The sequence below is a fragment of the Balaenoptera borealis genome (genome assembly GCF_965194805.1).
Source record: "Balaenoptera borealis genome assembly, chromosome: 5".
Classification (NCBI taxonomy): Eukaryota; Metazoa; Chordata; class Mammalia; order Artiodactyla; family Balaenopteridae; genus Balaenoptera; species Balaenoptera borealis.
The window spans coordinates 23,355,617-23,374,724 of NC_138862.1; the positions used below are offsets into that span (position 1 = coordinate 23,355,617).

Sequence of the window (19,108 nt, forward strand, 5' to 3'; positions counted from 1 at the left end):
TCATCCTCCCCTTGGAAGATGGCACTACTGAAGAAGGCATTAGAACCTGTCCAATGAAAGAAGCTTGAGCCATTTAGTCTGTAAAGGAAAAGCTCTATACTCTCTTTAAACTCTGAGTATATTTATATACAATAATAGAGAAAATAGTGTTCATAATAATAAATTTTAATAATATAAAATAAAATAATTTTTAATATAGTGAAATATTGTTGGGCATGATTTCAAAAATTTTGGGGGAACAAAATTTAAATATGTCTTCTAAAGATCCCTATCATTTAAATTCACTATACAAATAATCATGATGGTTAGCGCATAGGGATTCCTCACTGAAATTAAGAATTTGTAAGCTATATTCTAGCAAAGATCTTATTTACACTGAACACTCAAGTGTCCAGAAGAGTGTATTTTTCAGCAGTGAAATGGGTTCTAATTTTTTAAAGTTTCTAGGATCTATGAATACTTTCATCCACCTGTGGATTAAATTCCTATAAGGCACTCATGAAATATTCATGTTTCTTTTCTCACTCCTCACAAACATCTTTCCTATATAAATTAATTTCATTTCTTCATAACCTTTATATCTGTGATTCATAAAATTATAACCACACAGAAAAGCTCATTCATTTTACTGAAAAAAATTTTAAAAATTATTTTTATAAAAGCTCTATCATTACAGCTGAGTACAGAATTTTGCATGAATTTGTGTCTTCATCTTGACATATGTGAGGAAGTTTCCAGCAGACAAGTAATTTTACTTAATACTGTTATTTCACACAATTTTCCCCTTAGTTTAGTTCCCTCTATACTTTTTTCTACATAATTTAAATTCATTAAGATTTCAATTATATATGTTTGTAATTTAGTTCGGGTTCTTTTTATGGGCACACTGGAAACAGTCTAAGATATTCTTGTTTTGAATTTTAACATACAGACATCTTTCCCCTACATGCAAATTCTAACAGATTTCCTTTAACTTAAAATGTGAAATGACTGTGGATTACATTTTTCTTCCTATTTTTTGCAATTCATAAGAGTTTATTGCACTTGTATTTAACATAGACAGATGATTTTTGCAGTCAATTTCTCTTTTGCCTTTCACCATGTGAAATATAGCCATTTAGAAATGATAGCCATTTTTATTTAGGCATATTTATGTTGGAAATAGTATAATCATAAAAAATATTTATTGTAAAGAATCTTAAAAAAGCATTGGAGCTTATTAAGTTTTAAAAATCTGTAGCAGCTTAGAGCTAACACTAAATAATGATTATTTTAAATTATTTCTAAAATTGTGAAACTGAATAGTATGATGTGTGGAGGGAAATCCAGTTTCACTCAGGCAACAATAAGTAACATGGATTCAAAGAAACATTGGAATAAAAATCTTAAAGTGTAATTTGAAATTATGTTAAAAAACTTTTAGCTATTAGGAAACTACAAGATTATTTTTAAAAACCCACAAAAAACAGAAAACAAGCAAACAAACCAGAACATCCTTTTAGACCCATTTCATCACAAGTGGTAGGCAAAGAAGTTTGTTGAGAAATGATATATTACAGCATTTCAAACATGAAGTAGCTATCACAGATTCATGTCATTGGATCACATGAATTCTTTAATCATTGTTTATGAAAGATACCTGTTAATAAATCACGAAACAAAAGAAAATGTATAGCAATATGTGTTTCGAGAACACACATAAAAGAAAAAACACAGAGATAAGAGAAAAAGAAAAGAAGAAAATTCATTTTTATAGTTAAAATAAACCACTCTGCCTGTGTGGTTTGAAAGGAGGGGAGACAGAAAAGACCTAAAAGTATGATCATGTTATACGCAGTGATATCTTCTGAGGTACATTTCCAAAAAAATTAAAAAGGAAGTTTTTAAGTAACATAAAGACATATCGATTATTTCTTTATTTTTAGTGGCACCATAACATAACATAGAAAATTCCCCATAAATTTAGGAAAGTCACAACTTAGATAACATCATAATATGGCAAAATGCATGTGAAGAAATATTTGTATGGGCTTACTCAAGTTAAAGTTTGATGCTCATCCTTATTATTTTTACTCTATATTTTAAATAATCACTGGCCTTCTTTTTAAATACTAACAAAAGCAAAATGTTTCATACTCAACTATGATCAAGGAAGAAATTTTATAGGCAATAACTTTAACAAAATGTTTTCATTAACAATTACTTTCTTTTTGAGGTTTATAATTCAGATTAAAAGAAGCCCAACCCTGTACATTTTCATTAAAAATTAATTGACAATTAATAGAAATATGACCTCTTACATTATTATGTACTCCGTTTAGAGACGTAGCACTGTACATATACAACATGTTCCTCAATTACCAATGAAGAATCCAGGAGCTATTGAATAACCTGAAATCTATTGCATAGCTAGTGGGGTTTTAAACAATAAAATTTTAGGTGGATATCAAATAGCATGCTTCCCATTATAGAACTGGTTGGATCAAATTACTTTATAGATTCTAATAGGTTCTTTTATGCAATGCAGAAATATCTACCAATAGGCAGAGCTGCCATATTGAAAATACTGACCTCATAATAAATGTAAATAGCTCTTCTTGTAGTTGTATATGATACAATATATGCAACCTTACACTGTGTCCGTAGCGAATGGCCTTTGTTATTCTGGTTCTTGTTGAGAAAAACTGTCAAATTTTGAAGTTTAAGCTTATATTCAAAATTTCCTCTGAGTATGCATATGGCACTAGCCAGTTTCCAAGATAATTGTGATTTTTTTTTCCCCACTAGCCACGCAATAAAGCAGGAAATTTAGCTTATTATAGGTACTAATCATTACTCAGTAAGAAACATTGATATGCTCATTTTTCTAAAGGGGAATTGTCAATATTATAGCCATCAATATATTAATGAATTAATTTTAATATAATATTGTCTGTGCTTTAAAACTTGAAAAAGCCCAAATGTAAAAAATATTACACAAAAATAATAAATATCTGTATATAAAGATGAGATGGCAAGAGGAGGTAAACTGATTAGACCTACAGAACTCAGGAAAGTCTCAGAAATTTTAAGTCCGAAACATGGGAACAAAGAAATGGATGATCACCAAACATTTGAACAATTGTACTTTCAAGTTCTTGTCTCAGATTTAAGGGAAGATGAATTCCTCTCTCTCAACAGAAGATGAAAGGTTTATTATCTGGATAAAATGGACCAAGGAAGCTTAGACTATGGGGTTATAAATATGAGGGAGTTTGGAGCTGATGAGCTGGCAAAAATTTGTGGGATACCATCTGACATAAACTGCTTTTCTGCAAAGCTCCAGTAGTCAAATGTGTAGATAATAACTAAAAATCCTCAAAAAAGATGTCTACAAACAGCTGACATTTCACAGACCTTTGTTGATGGGGAATCATAAACCCATCTGATCACAAAGATTGAGAAGCCCTACCCTTGCAAACAGAGCCTAGTGGTGGTTTTTTCTCACTTTGAGATATACACATCCAGACAAGGATCACCAAATATTTGAGAAAAGTTTCCAATATGAGTGACAGAGAATAAAATCAATAACAATAATAACAGCAAAATAAGTCTAGGAAAAAAATTAGGGAACAGAAACAACTTTGAAAACAGACTATAATTACAATTATCAGAGAGAGAATATATAGTACTCATGAAATACGAAATGATCAGAGAATGAAAGATTTAGAAATTTTAAGATTGGCAGACAAATTGAAAACTATATATGTTAAAATGAAAAAAATTATAGTAGAGTAGCGCTAATCTTCAATCTATTTCAATTTAAACTTCTATTCAAAATCAGTTTGCTGATCTATCAGACACAGGCATGTATTGTGTAAATCCAAACACACAATTCAAAACAATCTTGGAAAAGATGCTTATTGAATACTACTTTTCAAAAAAAAAGAAAATGGCTTTCTCTACCATATAAATTGATTTTTTTCTTTCAAATTTTAATTAAACAGATCTTTTGCTAAAATTAAAGCCTGGATAAGAAGTTTGGAATTATATGTAATAATGAAGCATGCTCATAATCTTAACTATAGTGTTTACAAACTAAATACTATAATGTTAAAATTACATCTAAAATTTAAATATACACACTGAAATTGCATCCTGCAAAGCCACATTGAAGGTTCAGTGGAACTACGCAATGAGAGGACTAAAAAATCCAACTGTGTATTTATTTCCAAATTGTAATCAATGACTACATCCCTTGATTAGTGAAAACGGGAAGAATTTGGAAAAATAAAAGTTTCAATGGAATTTTATTTAGGTAATGCTCTTATTTTCAAATAAAAGTTATCTCCTTTATTTTCAGGAACAAAGGGAAATTCTACTATAAGCTTAGACCCAAATAAAGCAGAGCATATAATAATTTTGGTAGCCATGGAAGGACTTCTATGTGTGATTCTAGCTGGCTAAACATTTCACAAATCAAAAGAAAGAGATTATGCTATTTGAGAGAACTGTTTTATGTTCTGTTAAAAAGAACTTGATATTTTAAAATATTAATTTTTCATTTTGAGTTTGAAGACTGAAAAATGAGTAGCTGTTTTGCAAGATTATTATTTTCTCTTCATTTGTGCCCAATGAGGTGTATAGAACACACTTACAAAATGTTAAATGATATGGTAATGAATGTCATGTAGCCCTCCCAGCCAAACAGTGCTACACCTGTAATACATGATTTTCACTCAAAATTAAATGTCAGAATGACTCACATTCTATATTTGAATAGTTTAAGTTTTTGATATCTGATTTATTCACAATTCTCTATGTTTTGAAAATTAGTTTTGTGCCACATCAGTGATTGGGATGATCAGTAAGGCTTCAGCTAAATCTTGGGGAAGAATATAATAATAGGTCTAGGCTTCAACTGACCCCTAAGCCTAGGATCAGGTACAGAGTGAGCAAGTGTAATTCATAGGAACTTAATTAGTGAGTCATTTAGAATCAGAATCTACTAACAGGAAAATTATGATGCTAAAATTTTCCTGCTGAATGACATTACAATCAAGTGAGAACTGATATTTATTTCTATGTCACAATATCAGCAATTAGAAGCAGATACATGAATAGTATATAATGAATTACAGATATTTATGAACAAGGAAAAGTAACTAAACATGCACTAAACTAACGTAAGTTAGAAAAACATAAAGCCACTCTGAGGGCCAAAAAAAAAGTAGTAGCTGAAACGTTCATGACCATATGCACGTGTCTTTTCATAGATAAACCTAAATCTATCTTTTAACAAATGCCTCAAAGGCAATGAGTATAATTATGTTTTAAAAAGCTCTTAAAGTTTAAGATGAACGATTAGCACAAACCATAAAACAAATACACAAAATTAGCATTTTTTTCACTATTTAAAAATATGAGTGCCTTCAAATATATCTTCAGAGTTTCAGCATAGGGTTACTTACACAGCCAGAGAAACAAGTTTTCTAAGTACAATTACGGATTATACATATCATTTTCAAAAATCTGTTTAAATGTACATATTATCTCACAGAAAAGAAAGGCAAACTCTAAACTATCAAAAATGAAGTGGATGGGGAGATATGAAACTAGAGGAGTAGCCATGGAACTGCATTTCTATCAATTCTGCAGTCCTGTTGAAAACATCACTGTTACTCAGATAACTGAGAGCTTTCACACAGATTGGTTTTGAATATCATCACTGGGGAAAGAAGATACGAGAGAGATTTGAGGATGGGACTCCTGCATGGAGCCAGGAACGTCTGAGTTCTTGGATGAAACTAAAAGTGTGAGCTAGAAAACACACACATACACACACACAAGACTACTGGCAACTGAAATTTGTCTGACTTGGCCTTGAATCAAATCCTAGTTTGATTGGGTGGGGTGAGGTGGGTAGATAAATATTTGTTTGACAATCAGTAACTATAAACCTGCTCTCATAGTACTCTCATAGAATACCTCAAATCAAGAAATTAATTTAGGGTGCTCTGGTGCTTCCAGCTTTGTAATGCTCCAGGGTAACTTCCAGAGGCAAACGGATATCCTCTTTGGAAGAATACACCCAAACCTAAGGCCTTGCAGGATTCCCAGTAAAGAAGATAAGCAAAATAAGAGATCACAACCTAAAGTCATAAAATATACTAGTAAATAAGCCACTCTGAGTGAGAGTCTGCTGAAACAAGCCAATGAACTAATAGAAATTATGTAAATTAAAATGTGATCATTGAATTAAAAACTTAATAAAAGGTTGAATGGCAGATTAAACATAAGTTAACAAAGAATTAGTGAGCTAGTAGACAGAGCTGAATAGCATAATAAAAGAATGAAACATAATAAAATATATGTAAGGAGATATGGTATTCTAAGCTTTCAAATAACAAGTTTAGCATGTTATTTAGATTTTCAGAATAAAGGAACAGAGAGAATGAGAAAAGAGACAATATTCAAGAAGGTAATGATATAATATTTTCCACAGCTGATGAAAGATAGGGATTTTCAGATTCAGAAATGAAACTGAACCCCAAGCAGAACAAATACTGAAATCCACATTAAGACATGTACTATTTGTTAAAAAAATGACAACTAACAGCAGACTTCAAAACAGTAACAACGGAAGCTGGAAGAGAATAAAATATTCTCCTTAGATTACAAAAGGAAAGTAACTATCAAGTTTGATTGTATACTCAGCTGAACTGTAATTTGAAAACAAAGTTGAAATAAGAACATTTTTAATATAAATCTTTTGAGAATGAATGAAAGCTATGGATCTCCTCTCCAGAATACGTATATATGGACAATTACGAAGTTGAATACAATTTTTGAGATTCTCACTCTCTCTGAAGCCTGTTCTCTGCTTCAGTTCATATAACTTTCACCCTTAAATCAAGCTACACCAGAGAGGGTGTACTTGGGCCACATTCTCTAGCTCCCTTATAATAATTTTAGTAAATTACCCTGATTCTTATGTCTGTAATGCATTGAAGCACAAAGGAAAGAAGCTACTATGTAATTATTTTTGTCTCAATTGATATCCTTTTGAAATCATCAATTACTACATCATATAGTCTCACAACTCACACACACATAATATTTATCATATATTTTCTGGACTTTACTGTCATGCTGTAGTCTAGTCAACCATCCATATATGGGGTGGAATGAACAAACATGCTTAAAATGTCTGCCTTGTTCTTCCTCCCTTCCCTTCCCTTCAGCTTTATTCTTTGCTAATAAGAAACTTTCAAATAACAGTGATATTTCACCTTTCTAATTCATATTTAACTCTGTCAGGCAAATTACCCCTTAAATTATCTATAAAACTACCTCCCACTAGCTATCGAAAACACATCACAACAGTCACACACACACACACACACACACACACACACACACACATATATATACCTAACTCATATTCTACAAGGCAGTAATTTGTGTTCCACTTTCTCAATTCTTAACTGAATAAAAGATACAAAGTCCATAATAGTTAATAGTATAGGCTTTGGAATCAGATTTCCTATCTGGGTTTGAATTTTAGTTTCATTATTATTCATCCATATGACCTTAGGGATAAGACACTACACGTTATAGTCTCAGTTTGCTCCTTTATCTGGATTGCCCTCAGCTTTATTCTCTGTAAAACAGAATATATTGATACTACCAAATTCTTCAGTTTGTTGACTATTGATTTTATTTTCAGTTCTCACCACAATGACTGCAAAAGAGTGAATATTTGGGACTGAATTGTATTCCTTCCCCCCAAAATTTATATGTTGAAGCCCTACTGTGATCCTTTTGGAGGTGGGGCCTCTGGGAGGTAATTAGGTTTAGATGAGGTCATGAGGGTGGAGAGATTAGTGTTCTTATAACAAGAGGACTAGAAACCTGAGCACTCCACACTCTCTCTCTCTTTCTCTGTCTCCCTCTCTCTTCCCTGTTTGGACATGGTGAGAAGACGGCCACCTGCAGGCCAGAAAGAGGGTCCTCCTAGGAATCAAATCATATGGCACCTTGATCTTGGACTTCCCAGTCTCCAGAACTGTGGGAAATAAATATCTGTTGTTTAATCCACCTGATCTAAGACATTTTGTTACAGCAGCCTAAACTAAGACAGAAATGTTAGATATCTTTAATGTTACATTAATTGCCTGATCACTGATATTTTGCCTCAGCAAGGAGGAAGAACATGATCATTTTAGAAGACTATCTATATATAGTGTGAGGTGGAATGAATATATTTTCAGAGTAATTTCACTCAAAACATCATCCACAAATCTTCATGTAGTAAATGAGAATTTGCTCACTTATTAATATAAACCAATTTTGTTTCTCAAGTCAGCTAATAGATGACTTGGAAGTATCCTAGAAAACATTTTGAGGGCAAAGGAACCATATTTAAATGTTCTGATGATTTATTTGACAGAAATGTTTTGCAATAGAAAAAATTGAGAAATACTGCTAAATAAATGAAGATCATAAATTCTTAGGTTTGTGTATACACATATTCATAACGATACATGCATTGCAGAATTTATTATACCTCACAATTCAAACTTCAACAAGATTTTGATCTATGAAATTAGATCAGCTTTTGGGATTTTATTTAAAATAGATACATATTAAAGAGGATATTATAGTAAATATGGAGATGTCAGCTAAGATTCCCATTTGCTGCCTAGCTGGGGATAATTCAGGCTGCAGACGGTTAGGGTCTGCCTCAGGTGCAAAAAGCTGTCTCTAACACAGTTGTACTGTTCCCGGAGAAGCTTGCATCTGAGTAAAGAAGGAAGCAAGGGTATAAAGGACTGGCCATTCTAGCCTAAGGTGGACATTCTACAGAATGTAATACTCCTCATTCCAGACTTCCTTGATGGGTGAGCTGAGGCATTATCATGCCTCCAGTACAGTCCAACTTCCCTCCTGCCTGATCAAAGCCCTAATTCCTTTTACAAGATACCTTGCAGTCCAGTCTACATCTCTGTGTCTGCTACTGGATAATAAAATATGGAACAGTTGGTACCAAAAGTAGGGGTCTCTGATGAGGCAGGAGATTCGATAGGGTATTCATCAGTGAGTGAGATGCATTAGGCTTTTGAGATGTACAGAGGAAAACGGAGCCTAGGCACTAAATGGTGCACAAGGCTGCCATGCCAGCACTGAACTGGGACCGCAGCAGAAAAGGGCGCTGCAACAGGTCCAAGCAGTGGTTTAAGCTGCCCTGCCACTTGGGCCGTATGACTGATGCAGTGAGCCTAATGCTGTTTGATGTATTAGGGATGGGAAGAAATATTCTGTGGAATTTGTGGTCATTCCCAGGGGAGAATCACAATGAAGTCTCCAGGTTTCATGAGCAAGGTAATACTATATTCTGTGCAGCATTACATACCTTAAAAAAATTCCTGGCATGTAACTGAGCAAGAAGAAATGACCGGCTAAGGGATCACAATCAGACCACATGGCCATGTAACTGGAGCTGCCCATCAAGACCTGCCTACTGACCCACTACATCTTAAGGTCACGTTGCTCAATAACCATCTATTGTAAGTGAAGTGGTCCATCCAAGATGGACAATGTTGCCTTGAGAGATCCTCATCCAGTTGATTGAGGTTTTGTGGAGCCTGAATTGCAGTTCAATTACTCCATTTTCCCAGCTTTGTTTCTCCCCTCTTCTTTCAAAGATGTCTATCCCTAATAAACACCTTGCTGCTTCTGTAGACACAAATGTATTGAAAGGGGGATATAACAGATTCACCTTATAGAGACTCAATAATAAGGTGCTATAAAATAATCCTTTTCCTTCTCCCACCTCTACCAAATTTCATCATTCCCTCTACCCTCTACTCTCATATGTTTTGGCACTTGAAATGCTAAAATGAATGGGCATACTAGTTCCACTCATGAATTTATAAGCTAGGAGAAAAGATAAATCAGAGATTTGTAGTAGAATATGATATAATGTAATATATTAAAATATAAATACAATATAATGTAAGAAATATGTTGTTGCTTGCTGGCGACTCATTCTGGGGGAAGAGAGAATTTTAGTGTGAAAGCACTTCCAAGAAGGAGTGATCGTGAGAGCACATTGTAGGTTGGCCAGGGTAAAAAGGTAATTCTAGGCACTGTTAAAAGGACGTAAGCCTGTCTGGTTGGAAAAATGTGAGCAAGGTTGAAGTATCACTTTTAAAGGAAACCGTAGTGACTCAATGAAAATATGTGTGCTTAAGGTAGAAAGTTTAAATCTAAACTATGTTATATATTCTAACATTCAAATTATTGATGTAAATTTTACAGAAAACATGACTATGATTATGCATTCCATATTTCATATTTCTATCAGCATAAAGCATTTGTTATTCTGATCTTTACTATATCTCTTTATGTTATTCTATATCTTTACTATATCTTTACAAAAATGGTACATCTCTTTGCTAAAGGAAGAGCAAATGCCAGACACACATTTTCTAGATTGTGAGGATTGGTTCCAGTGGGATTGTCCAGCTTGGCCCTGGCTACCCTTTGCATTTATGTTTTTCTCTTAGTTACATATTTACATTCCTGCCCGTTAACCAAATACTAGGGCTACAAGATGAAACACTTAAAGATTTGAGTTTTTATACATGAAATGAGATCACCTTGCCATTTGAGATATACAGTGTAAATTCAACAGTAAATAAATCAGATTACTAAACTGCACTTAATCTCAAGGAGAAAAAATGACACCAGTCCAGCAACAGGAAGTTGTGTGGAAATGCGTGGGCCTGCTTCTGCTGTCTTGGAATTTTCAACTGCGATAATTCATAAAGAGAAGAAAGAGATGGAAAATACTAAGCAATTGAGAAAACGTTAGGCATCCCCTGCAGAGTTGAATAAGAAGAGGCTGAACTGGCTCTGGAACCTCAGTCCCAACATTCCAACCCCCAAGCTCACTGCATCACACTCTGTATAAGCAGAAGACTACAAAGAGAAGAAAATCATTCCATTGGAGTACTGCACCTTCCTCCTAGGAGAAATCTGTCTTCCCTTCTGGCAGGTGAGGATAACGCAAATGGATGAACAGATCCATTGGATTTGTCAGCAAAAAGTGGAGGTGGAGGAACTTTGCCATTTCCATCCTCATTTGGAATTCTTGTTTTTACAGAACATTCATCTCTCTTCTGAAAGAGGAAACCTGTGAGGCAGTCTAGGTTCTTATATTTCAGCTTAATAAGGATGTGGAACTTTTCCCCAGGTCAAATGGATACTCCATAAAGTTGGTGGACTATAGTTACACTCAGAGCGAAACCTACTGAGACAAGGGCGAGGTGGTCAAACTGAGCAGTGTTCCATCTGAGGACACTCTCTCTCCAAAAAGTCTTCTGGTGTGCTTGCACCCCACACATGCATCCCCAGGAGACAGGTACTTAGATGTGGTCTCACAGAGAGCACAGATGGCAGGGACAGCCCGAGGAGAATTACAGCACCAGAAAAATAAGAGGTATTTGACTCCTTTTTTCTTCCCAAGAGAAGATGTAGTTCATGCCACCTCCCCACTCTCAGCTCCCCAGGATAAGATCCAGCTGTATGGGGGCCAGAGAAAATATGAGTGCTAAATTGGACTTTGTAAGTTTTAAGTTGTGCAGGACTTAACTGAATGTATTTGTACTTGAAGAGGACCACAAATCTATAGTGTCTGCTAAAGATGTTAAATAACAGAAAATGAGATTTCCCCAAAAATGATGAAATGAGTAATTGGATTAAAAAATCGTGTTTGTACTACACTGAGTTGAGATCATGCAGTAGTTTAGTTACATGATTGTAACCTGATTCAAGGAACTTATTAACATATCTTTGAAAGAAGAGTAAGCCGCGAAAAAGAAAAAAAAAAATGTATCAGTGCAGATATTTCCCTCATGTAAAGGGGAGAAAGCTCCAGCCATGGGACTTAAAGTATTTTGGTCTTATTGGCAAGCTTTAAGCTGTCCCAGTCTGAAGCCATTAAATGCCATATTCATGTAACTCCGCTTTCTGACATTAGAGACTCACCAAACACACTTCTGACTCACATTTTCTTTCCTACGTAATATACACACGTACTCATTGCATAGACTCTGAATGTCTCATTTCTGGGATAGTGATTTCTCACAGTAAATCACCAAATGTTCTTTGCTATTATATACCACTGTTATAAGCATGGAAATTTGCTTCTGAGCGATGTATACATGGGGTACAAAATCAGGTTTTTGAACTTGAAAAACTTGGCCAGTCCAACGCCATTATAAATTCTCCATGGTGTTGCAACTTTGTAAGAAGTCTTGGGAAAATCTATTCACTTCCTCCCTCTAACCCAGGGTGGAGGGGCAGGGTGTGGCAGTACTATTCTGCCGAGTGTAATTTCTATCGTGTTCAGACCTCACATTCCGTTTCTTCATATCTGTGATGGAGTGCCCACTATCAATGTTCTCTACTGTCAGAAATATCTTCTCTTTCTGTCTCTCGCCTTTCACCCTCTCTTGTTTTCTCTTTCTTAAAAAAATATGACTCCTACATCTAGGATAATGATTTCTTTTACTAGCGTCCCTGAACTCACTCATTCATTCTTTTTGTGCATGACCTTTATGCATCTTCTCTCCTGAACCACATAGCATGTGCACAAAGAGCATTAACTATCCAGAATCTCTCATCATTAAAAGCAGTGATAAGAGCTGACCTGTTTGGGGGCATTATTTGAAGAATGTGTAAAGGATTGATGATTGATTGACAAAATTCCCAACACTTCTATCAAAAACCTATAGTTACTCTTAGTCAAAACTGAACAAGCAGGTGCCAACACAGGTGAGCCTCAAATGATTTTATCTGTTCTGTCTCCATTGTCCACTAGGACAATTCTTCCCAGGAGGGCTCATGCCTTTTATAGAACCTTCACACCATACATGTTAGGGTCAAGGCAGAGCCAACAGAGGAGGACCACTCTGCAGCAGTACTTTCCTCACTATTTTATACTATCGTTTTGGGCCACGAGATGTAGTTCTATGTCGCAATTAACAGAGTCCAACTCTGGTAATTTAGTATTATTCCCTAATTTAGTTTCTTCTCCTAATAATGGAGGAAAAAATCACATATTCACATGATGAAATTCTACATAAGTGAAAAGAACTGTTGCAAACTGTTCTAATTTCTCATAGCTAGCTAATTCTATTATTCAAAATCTTATGACACGCAGTAGAAATTTGAGTTTTCAAAGCATAATTTTGAAGTAAATTTTGGTACGCAAGCTCAATTTTTATAGATGGCTTCATGAGTATATATATAAGACATACATTTTACAGTATGACGTTCACACCTACTTATGAAAGAAATATTATTAATAAATGGAAAACACACACTTGATAATATTCAGCCATCAAATGTAACATGTCAGCAATTTGTTTTCCAACACCCAAATTTTAAATACTAACTTTTTCCCCTGGAATTAAACTTTGGTGATTTTGCTAAACTTTTTTTTTTTTTTTGTAATTTTATTTTTGGCTGAGCCGAAAGGCTTACAGGATCTTAGTTCCCTGACCAGGGAGTGAACCCAGGCCCATGGGAGTGAAAGTGCCAAGTCCAAACCACTGGACTGCCAGGGAATTCCCAAAACTCCTTAATCTTTACTAAAGATGGAAACTTTTCTACTCTTTATTAAAGTATTCTTAAGAAGAATAAGACAGTGGGAACGTCTTTCCAACCCTATCTCATTAAAAGAAAGAAAAATAGCATGTTGAAGGAAAATAAAAAGCTAATCACACAGGTATGTTGAAGATCAGCTTGAATTAACCAACACACACTTTGAAATCATTGACTCACTTTGAACTCCATGGGAGCGTACTATTTTCCAGGTTTCTGATGCCACTTCTTTAACATCCACTTGATAGTGATTAATAGGCACACCTCCATGGGAGTCCGGCTTGCTGAAAGAAACCTTGGCTGTGGTCTGTGACAGCTCTATAATCTTCACTCCATAGGGACTGGATGGCACATCTACAAAGGAATAAAAACAAAGGAAATATAACCCAGGTAATGTGGATGGCCATTATTAAGACTTATGGTACTCTGAGAACTAGGAATAAAAGAAAATTGCTGCCTATATCACTTAATATATTTGAATTACAAAGCTTGCATAAACCGCTGAATGATCTCTTCGAATTGCAAGAAGGTATACATTAGTCAATCTTTATTACTATAGTAAATAAAGAGTAAAATATTCAGTACCAAATTTCATTTATTGAGAGAATAATTTTACTTCTGCCTTTACTATACAATATAAGCATTTTATTTCCATTCAAGGAAACAAGCTCATGAGTGTGTGTGTGTGAGTGTGTGTGTGAGAGTGTGTGTGTGTGAGATTGTGTGTGTGTTTGTGTGTATGAGAGAGAAATTGCAGGCACAATTAAAATATAAGAAAAGATTTTACTGAATCATTAGCATAAAGAATTATCTTTTGTGAAAATGTGAGATTTATTTCCTTTTTGTTTATTAAAATTATATTAATAACTTTGTGGCAAGTGTTAAGTTCAGATAAATTGTCATTATGAACTAAATAAAACTGTAAACTATTTTTTAAAATTTTATTTAAGTATCAGTTAATTAAAATAAAGTTAGGTATTTCAGTTTTAATCCCTGTATTTAAAGGAGACAGCTACAAAATTCTTCTTCTATGTGTTTCTGTATTAATCCATTACTCACATTATTTCAAACTCAAGAAGATATCCTGGGTGAATTTTCATTTTATTTTCTAGTACACAAAGCTTTATAAAGAATTATCTGAAAGGTCGAACAGGCAACAGGAGAAAATAAGAGGGAAAAAAGTCTTGATGAGGAAATCGATGAAACCTTTGCTCTAGAAACATGAGTAATTAGAGGCATGTTAAACATTAAAGGAATTTCTCTCGGTCCCTTCTGTCTCTCAATCTCTCTCTCTTTCTTTTCAATATCACATTTGAAAAAAATCATAAAGATTGGAAATGTACACTTAATTTATGTAAATTATATGCATGTGTTATATAAATATGTAAATAAAATATATAGTTCCATCTCTGGAATTAACTCTACAAAAACAAAAAGAAAAAAGCACTAGATTGAAAATAATGCAGTAAACGTAAATTTTTGTTCTGATATATTCAAACATTCATATAAAAATCTCTAATGGCTCTCAAAAGTCAAATGTGCCTTATTTGCTAAAGTTAAAAGAGAGCACTATAGGTCAAATAAAAATATGTCTTATAAATGATACTGGGCAAGAGCCAAGAAGGCAGGTTTATGGCCTTTTATATATTAATATTGTAAAGAAATGCAACAGTGTACGTTTCAGCTCTAATTAGTAACTGTAAATTATTTGGAGATCCTATGAAGTGCATTATGCTGTAACTCTAAGGTTCAGAAATAAATGTGCAGAATACTGATGCATCCCAAAGTCATACTGCTATTAAAATCTTATCTGGAAGTAAACATTTTAAATTATCTTAATAATTTATTTAAGTTGTCATATATAAACATGATCATAGTTTTACAAGTTTCTTTAATCCCTGGGTTATAACTATAGGTTCTTTTCATCTGTAGGTTTGATATAAAGTTTGAAGAGGAGGAAAAAACACACACATTGATTGTTCTGAATAAGACTGCCAATTCCTCACCTCATGCTGAGTGACTCTCTAATGTCAACTAGGTCTAGGTTGGACATCACAGCAATGATAGCCTTTAGTTTGAGGATACACTTCAAAAGGAAAGGTTTTAAGTACTAGGGAAGGAGAAAGAAATGTAATTCTTCTGGGCTCTTACTTTTGACCATATGGCATGTATACAGTTCTGGGTTCTTACCCTCAGTGCAGAAGTATACACCATTTGCTAAGCTGTACACCCTGACACGGTACACCAACCAGATTTTTATTCATAGCACAAAAGTACCGTCACCAAAATATAAGCCAGTGGGCATCTTTTTCCAGCCATATAGTCTATTTTCAGACCTGTTGACTCTTACCTTGGTTTTTCATTTACATTTATTTTTTATTGGCCTCTTCTTTCTGTTACCTAACTAAAAAGGAAAGTGTGCTTATGATTTGCAACTCTAAAATCTTCCTAAATATTTGTTTCCATTCTGATTTTACATGTCCAACCACCCACTGACTACTAAATTATGAATTTCTTGTAGAAAGGGACAAAATATTTGATATACACAATTTATACATGCATGCATACATACATACACACATATATACATACATGTATCATTGAAAATACTGATAGACTATACTCAGTCCTCAGGAAATACATGATGTATTAAATATTTCAGTAATTAAAAACAATACACAAAGGTACAGAGTATGTCCAAGTGAATAGTGCCTGATGTAGAACCAACATCTTTAATTCTTCTCTCCACTTTCTCAACTGTTTTGTAATCACATTCATCCTTGATTCTACCTCTGATATACATCAAAATTAGTCACAAAGTTATTTTCATCTTTCCTGCATTATAATTCTTATATCCATCTTTTCCTTCCTGTTTCCACTGTTAATTCCCAAGCCCAGGCCCTATCTGCTTCTACCTGCAATGCCATTAGTGGCTCTCAGCTTCCTTTTCTATGGACAGCCCATCAAATTTCAACCCATAAGGCATGTAAATGCAAAATCAATTTTTCTAAAATACCATTCTGGTCACGTCACTTTCCTGAGGAAGATATTCAGGAACTTCCTCCTCTTTACAACAACAAACTTAGACTTTTCAGTCTGGCTTTCAAGATCCTGAAATATCTAACCTCACTGGGTGTATGCAAGCATACTGTAAAAGATAATCAAACACAATCCAGTGTTTTAAATAGGGCTTGTGGATGTGAATTCCATACGTAATGCTCCCACCATTGTTAGCATATTTTTCTAAATTACTTCGTAGTACCTTCCATCTTAATAATTAATGAATGCCACCTATCACTGAATGAATAAATAATACAATGATGCAAACACGTATTTATTTACTCTTCCTTTTCACCTCGACTGGTACCAATATAGGGTTCGATGAAGAGCCTGGATATATATCATCAGAATCTATGGATCCAAAGTCTGGTCTTGCTATTTTTGTCAACTTCAGCCTTGGACAAGTCTCTTAATCTTTTCAACCATCAGTATTTTTCTCCCTAAAATGGAGATTAGAATAATATCCACTGCTAGGATGCTATGAGTATTAAATAATGAAGAACACATAAAACAGAACTTGAAATATACTAAGCACTTAGTAAATATTAGTCACCATAGTTTTCGCTATCCTTCTCTGGTAACCATCCTCTTACTATCACTTTATTTTGTATTCATTGACATCTATCAATATTTTAGTCAAATGGTAGGTAAAAGATACAATACTGAGGTTCAGCTTAGAAATGTTTGCTGTGTATAATAGCAAAGACTTGGTGTCACGGTCTAGGAGTCAGATAGGAACAGTCTCTGGAGTTGCTGTATGATTCTAGGCAAATTAAACTTATTGGGTATCAGTTTTCTTATAAGCAAAACATTAATAATAATAACAACATTAAAGTTGCTGTTGTAAGGGTGAGTTGATGGAAATACATCACAGGACATTTACAAATATTATTCTCAGTTACCCTTTCTTTAAAATGACTCTCAGGGTCTAAATAACATTGATAAACATTTTGATATTTAAACATATGCCTAAAGTCATAGCTTGATCAAAGTATAAATGAGAAAACTTATAAAAAGTCTGCCTTGGTAATTACTTTATCTTGTAACATGTAAAGGAACAATAAGAGGAGTTGCTCCTCTGACTTTAATTCTGATAAAATAAAAGAATACAATTAAATAAAAAAGAACTAATATGTAAAGTAAAAGTACAAGAAACTTTATGAAAAAGGAAGAGGGCAATAAGCAGATATATGCATAGATGTTTGGAAATAAAGTGAAAATAATACATCAGATATTATGTTCTCCTGTCTAACAAAAAAAAAGCATCCCAAAGTGAAGATGTCCCATTTAAGGCAAAATTCTGAAAGCATATGCCCAAAGATATTCATGTAGAAGAAAAGAAAGAGAGTTGAAGAATATAATGCACCTGCAAAGGATATCTTGGATGAGTAAATATTTTAAATTGAAAAATTTCAAATTGAAGATGAATCATGGGATTACAAAACAGTATTTCCTCAGGATTCAGGATAAGGTGAGAGTCAAAAATGTTGAATACAATAGCAATATAAAAGATGATTTGTGGATGTGTGTGCATGTGTGTGTATTTTAGATCTTCAAACTCGCTTCCTCAACTGTGTCCTCAATTATCAGGAAATAAATACACCTTGATATCAAAAGTGAAAAACAGAAATCATCAAGTGAGTTCACTCAAATTGTATTCTATCACTTTTGGATTAATGGAAGTCCACCCTCCTCTTTTCCAAGGCCAAATCCTCCATCTCTGAATGGTGTTTCTTTTACTTTTTTCTTCTGCAGAACACTGCATCACCAGGTAGCTCTTCTCTTCCCTTTTTCTTCTCTTTTGGAGCTTCAGTCTCTCTTTCTTCTCTGCCTTATTACCATGAACTATAAAAATCTCCCAAATGACAAACATTCTTCTGTTCTACTCTATTCTCAGGCAACAAACTCTTCTTTTGTTTCCCTGTCACACTGCTTGAATAGATTGTTCCTAATTTCTGTCCCAACATCTTTACTTCTGGAACTTTGGTTTCCTAGAATGCTGGGAAGCTGGCAACTAAGGTAGGGTTCAGAGTCACTGACTCAGCTCTTTCCCCACAGGTGAGGATGTGGTATTGCTAAACTTAGATCAATAGGAACAGTTTGATAATTGTCAGCCTTTGTAAGTGAAAGTACTGAAGTGAATATTTTTCTAGAATGGTGTTTGAAACCTTACCTTAAATGTTTTCCAATGATACTCCACATCCATTTCTATCATCTATGCTACTCCCCTTTATCATAAGAAATGGAAGGCTAAAATCTTTATTTCCTAGGTTCACTTGTTGCTACGGTTGTTAGAACCACGAAGGCACTTAGGATGAGCTGCACACCTTAGTGGTTTAACATGCTAAAGGAGCGTGTGTGACATCCCTACTCTTCCAAGGAGGTGCACGTGGAC

The 19,108-nt window shown here is 34.2% G+C and overlaps 1 protein-coding gene across 4 annotated transcripts in view; it reads right to left on the reverse strand.

Moving 5' to 3' along the window:
• Positions 1-19,108, reverse strand: part of NCAM2 (neural cell adhesion molecule 2) — a 494,475-nt gene that overhangs the window by 81,228 nt on the left and 394,139 nt on the right. For 3 of the 4 annotated variants that reach the window (XM_082391901.1, XM_082391902.1, XM_082391904.1), the window contains exon 12: positions 13,834-14,007. In XM_082391901.1, the coding sequence (XP_082248027.1) occupies positions 13,834-14,007 (174 nt within the window). Of the gene's footprint in view, positions 1-13,814; positions 14,008-19,108 lie in introns of all 4 variants that reach the window. The other variant, XM_082391903.1, reaches the window with a different exon arrangement.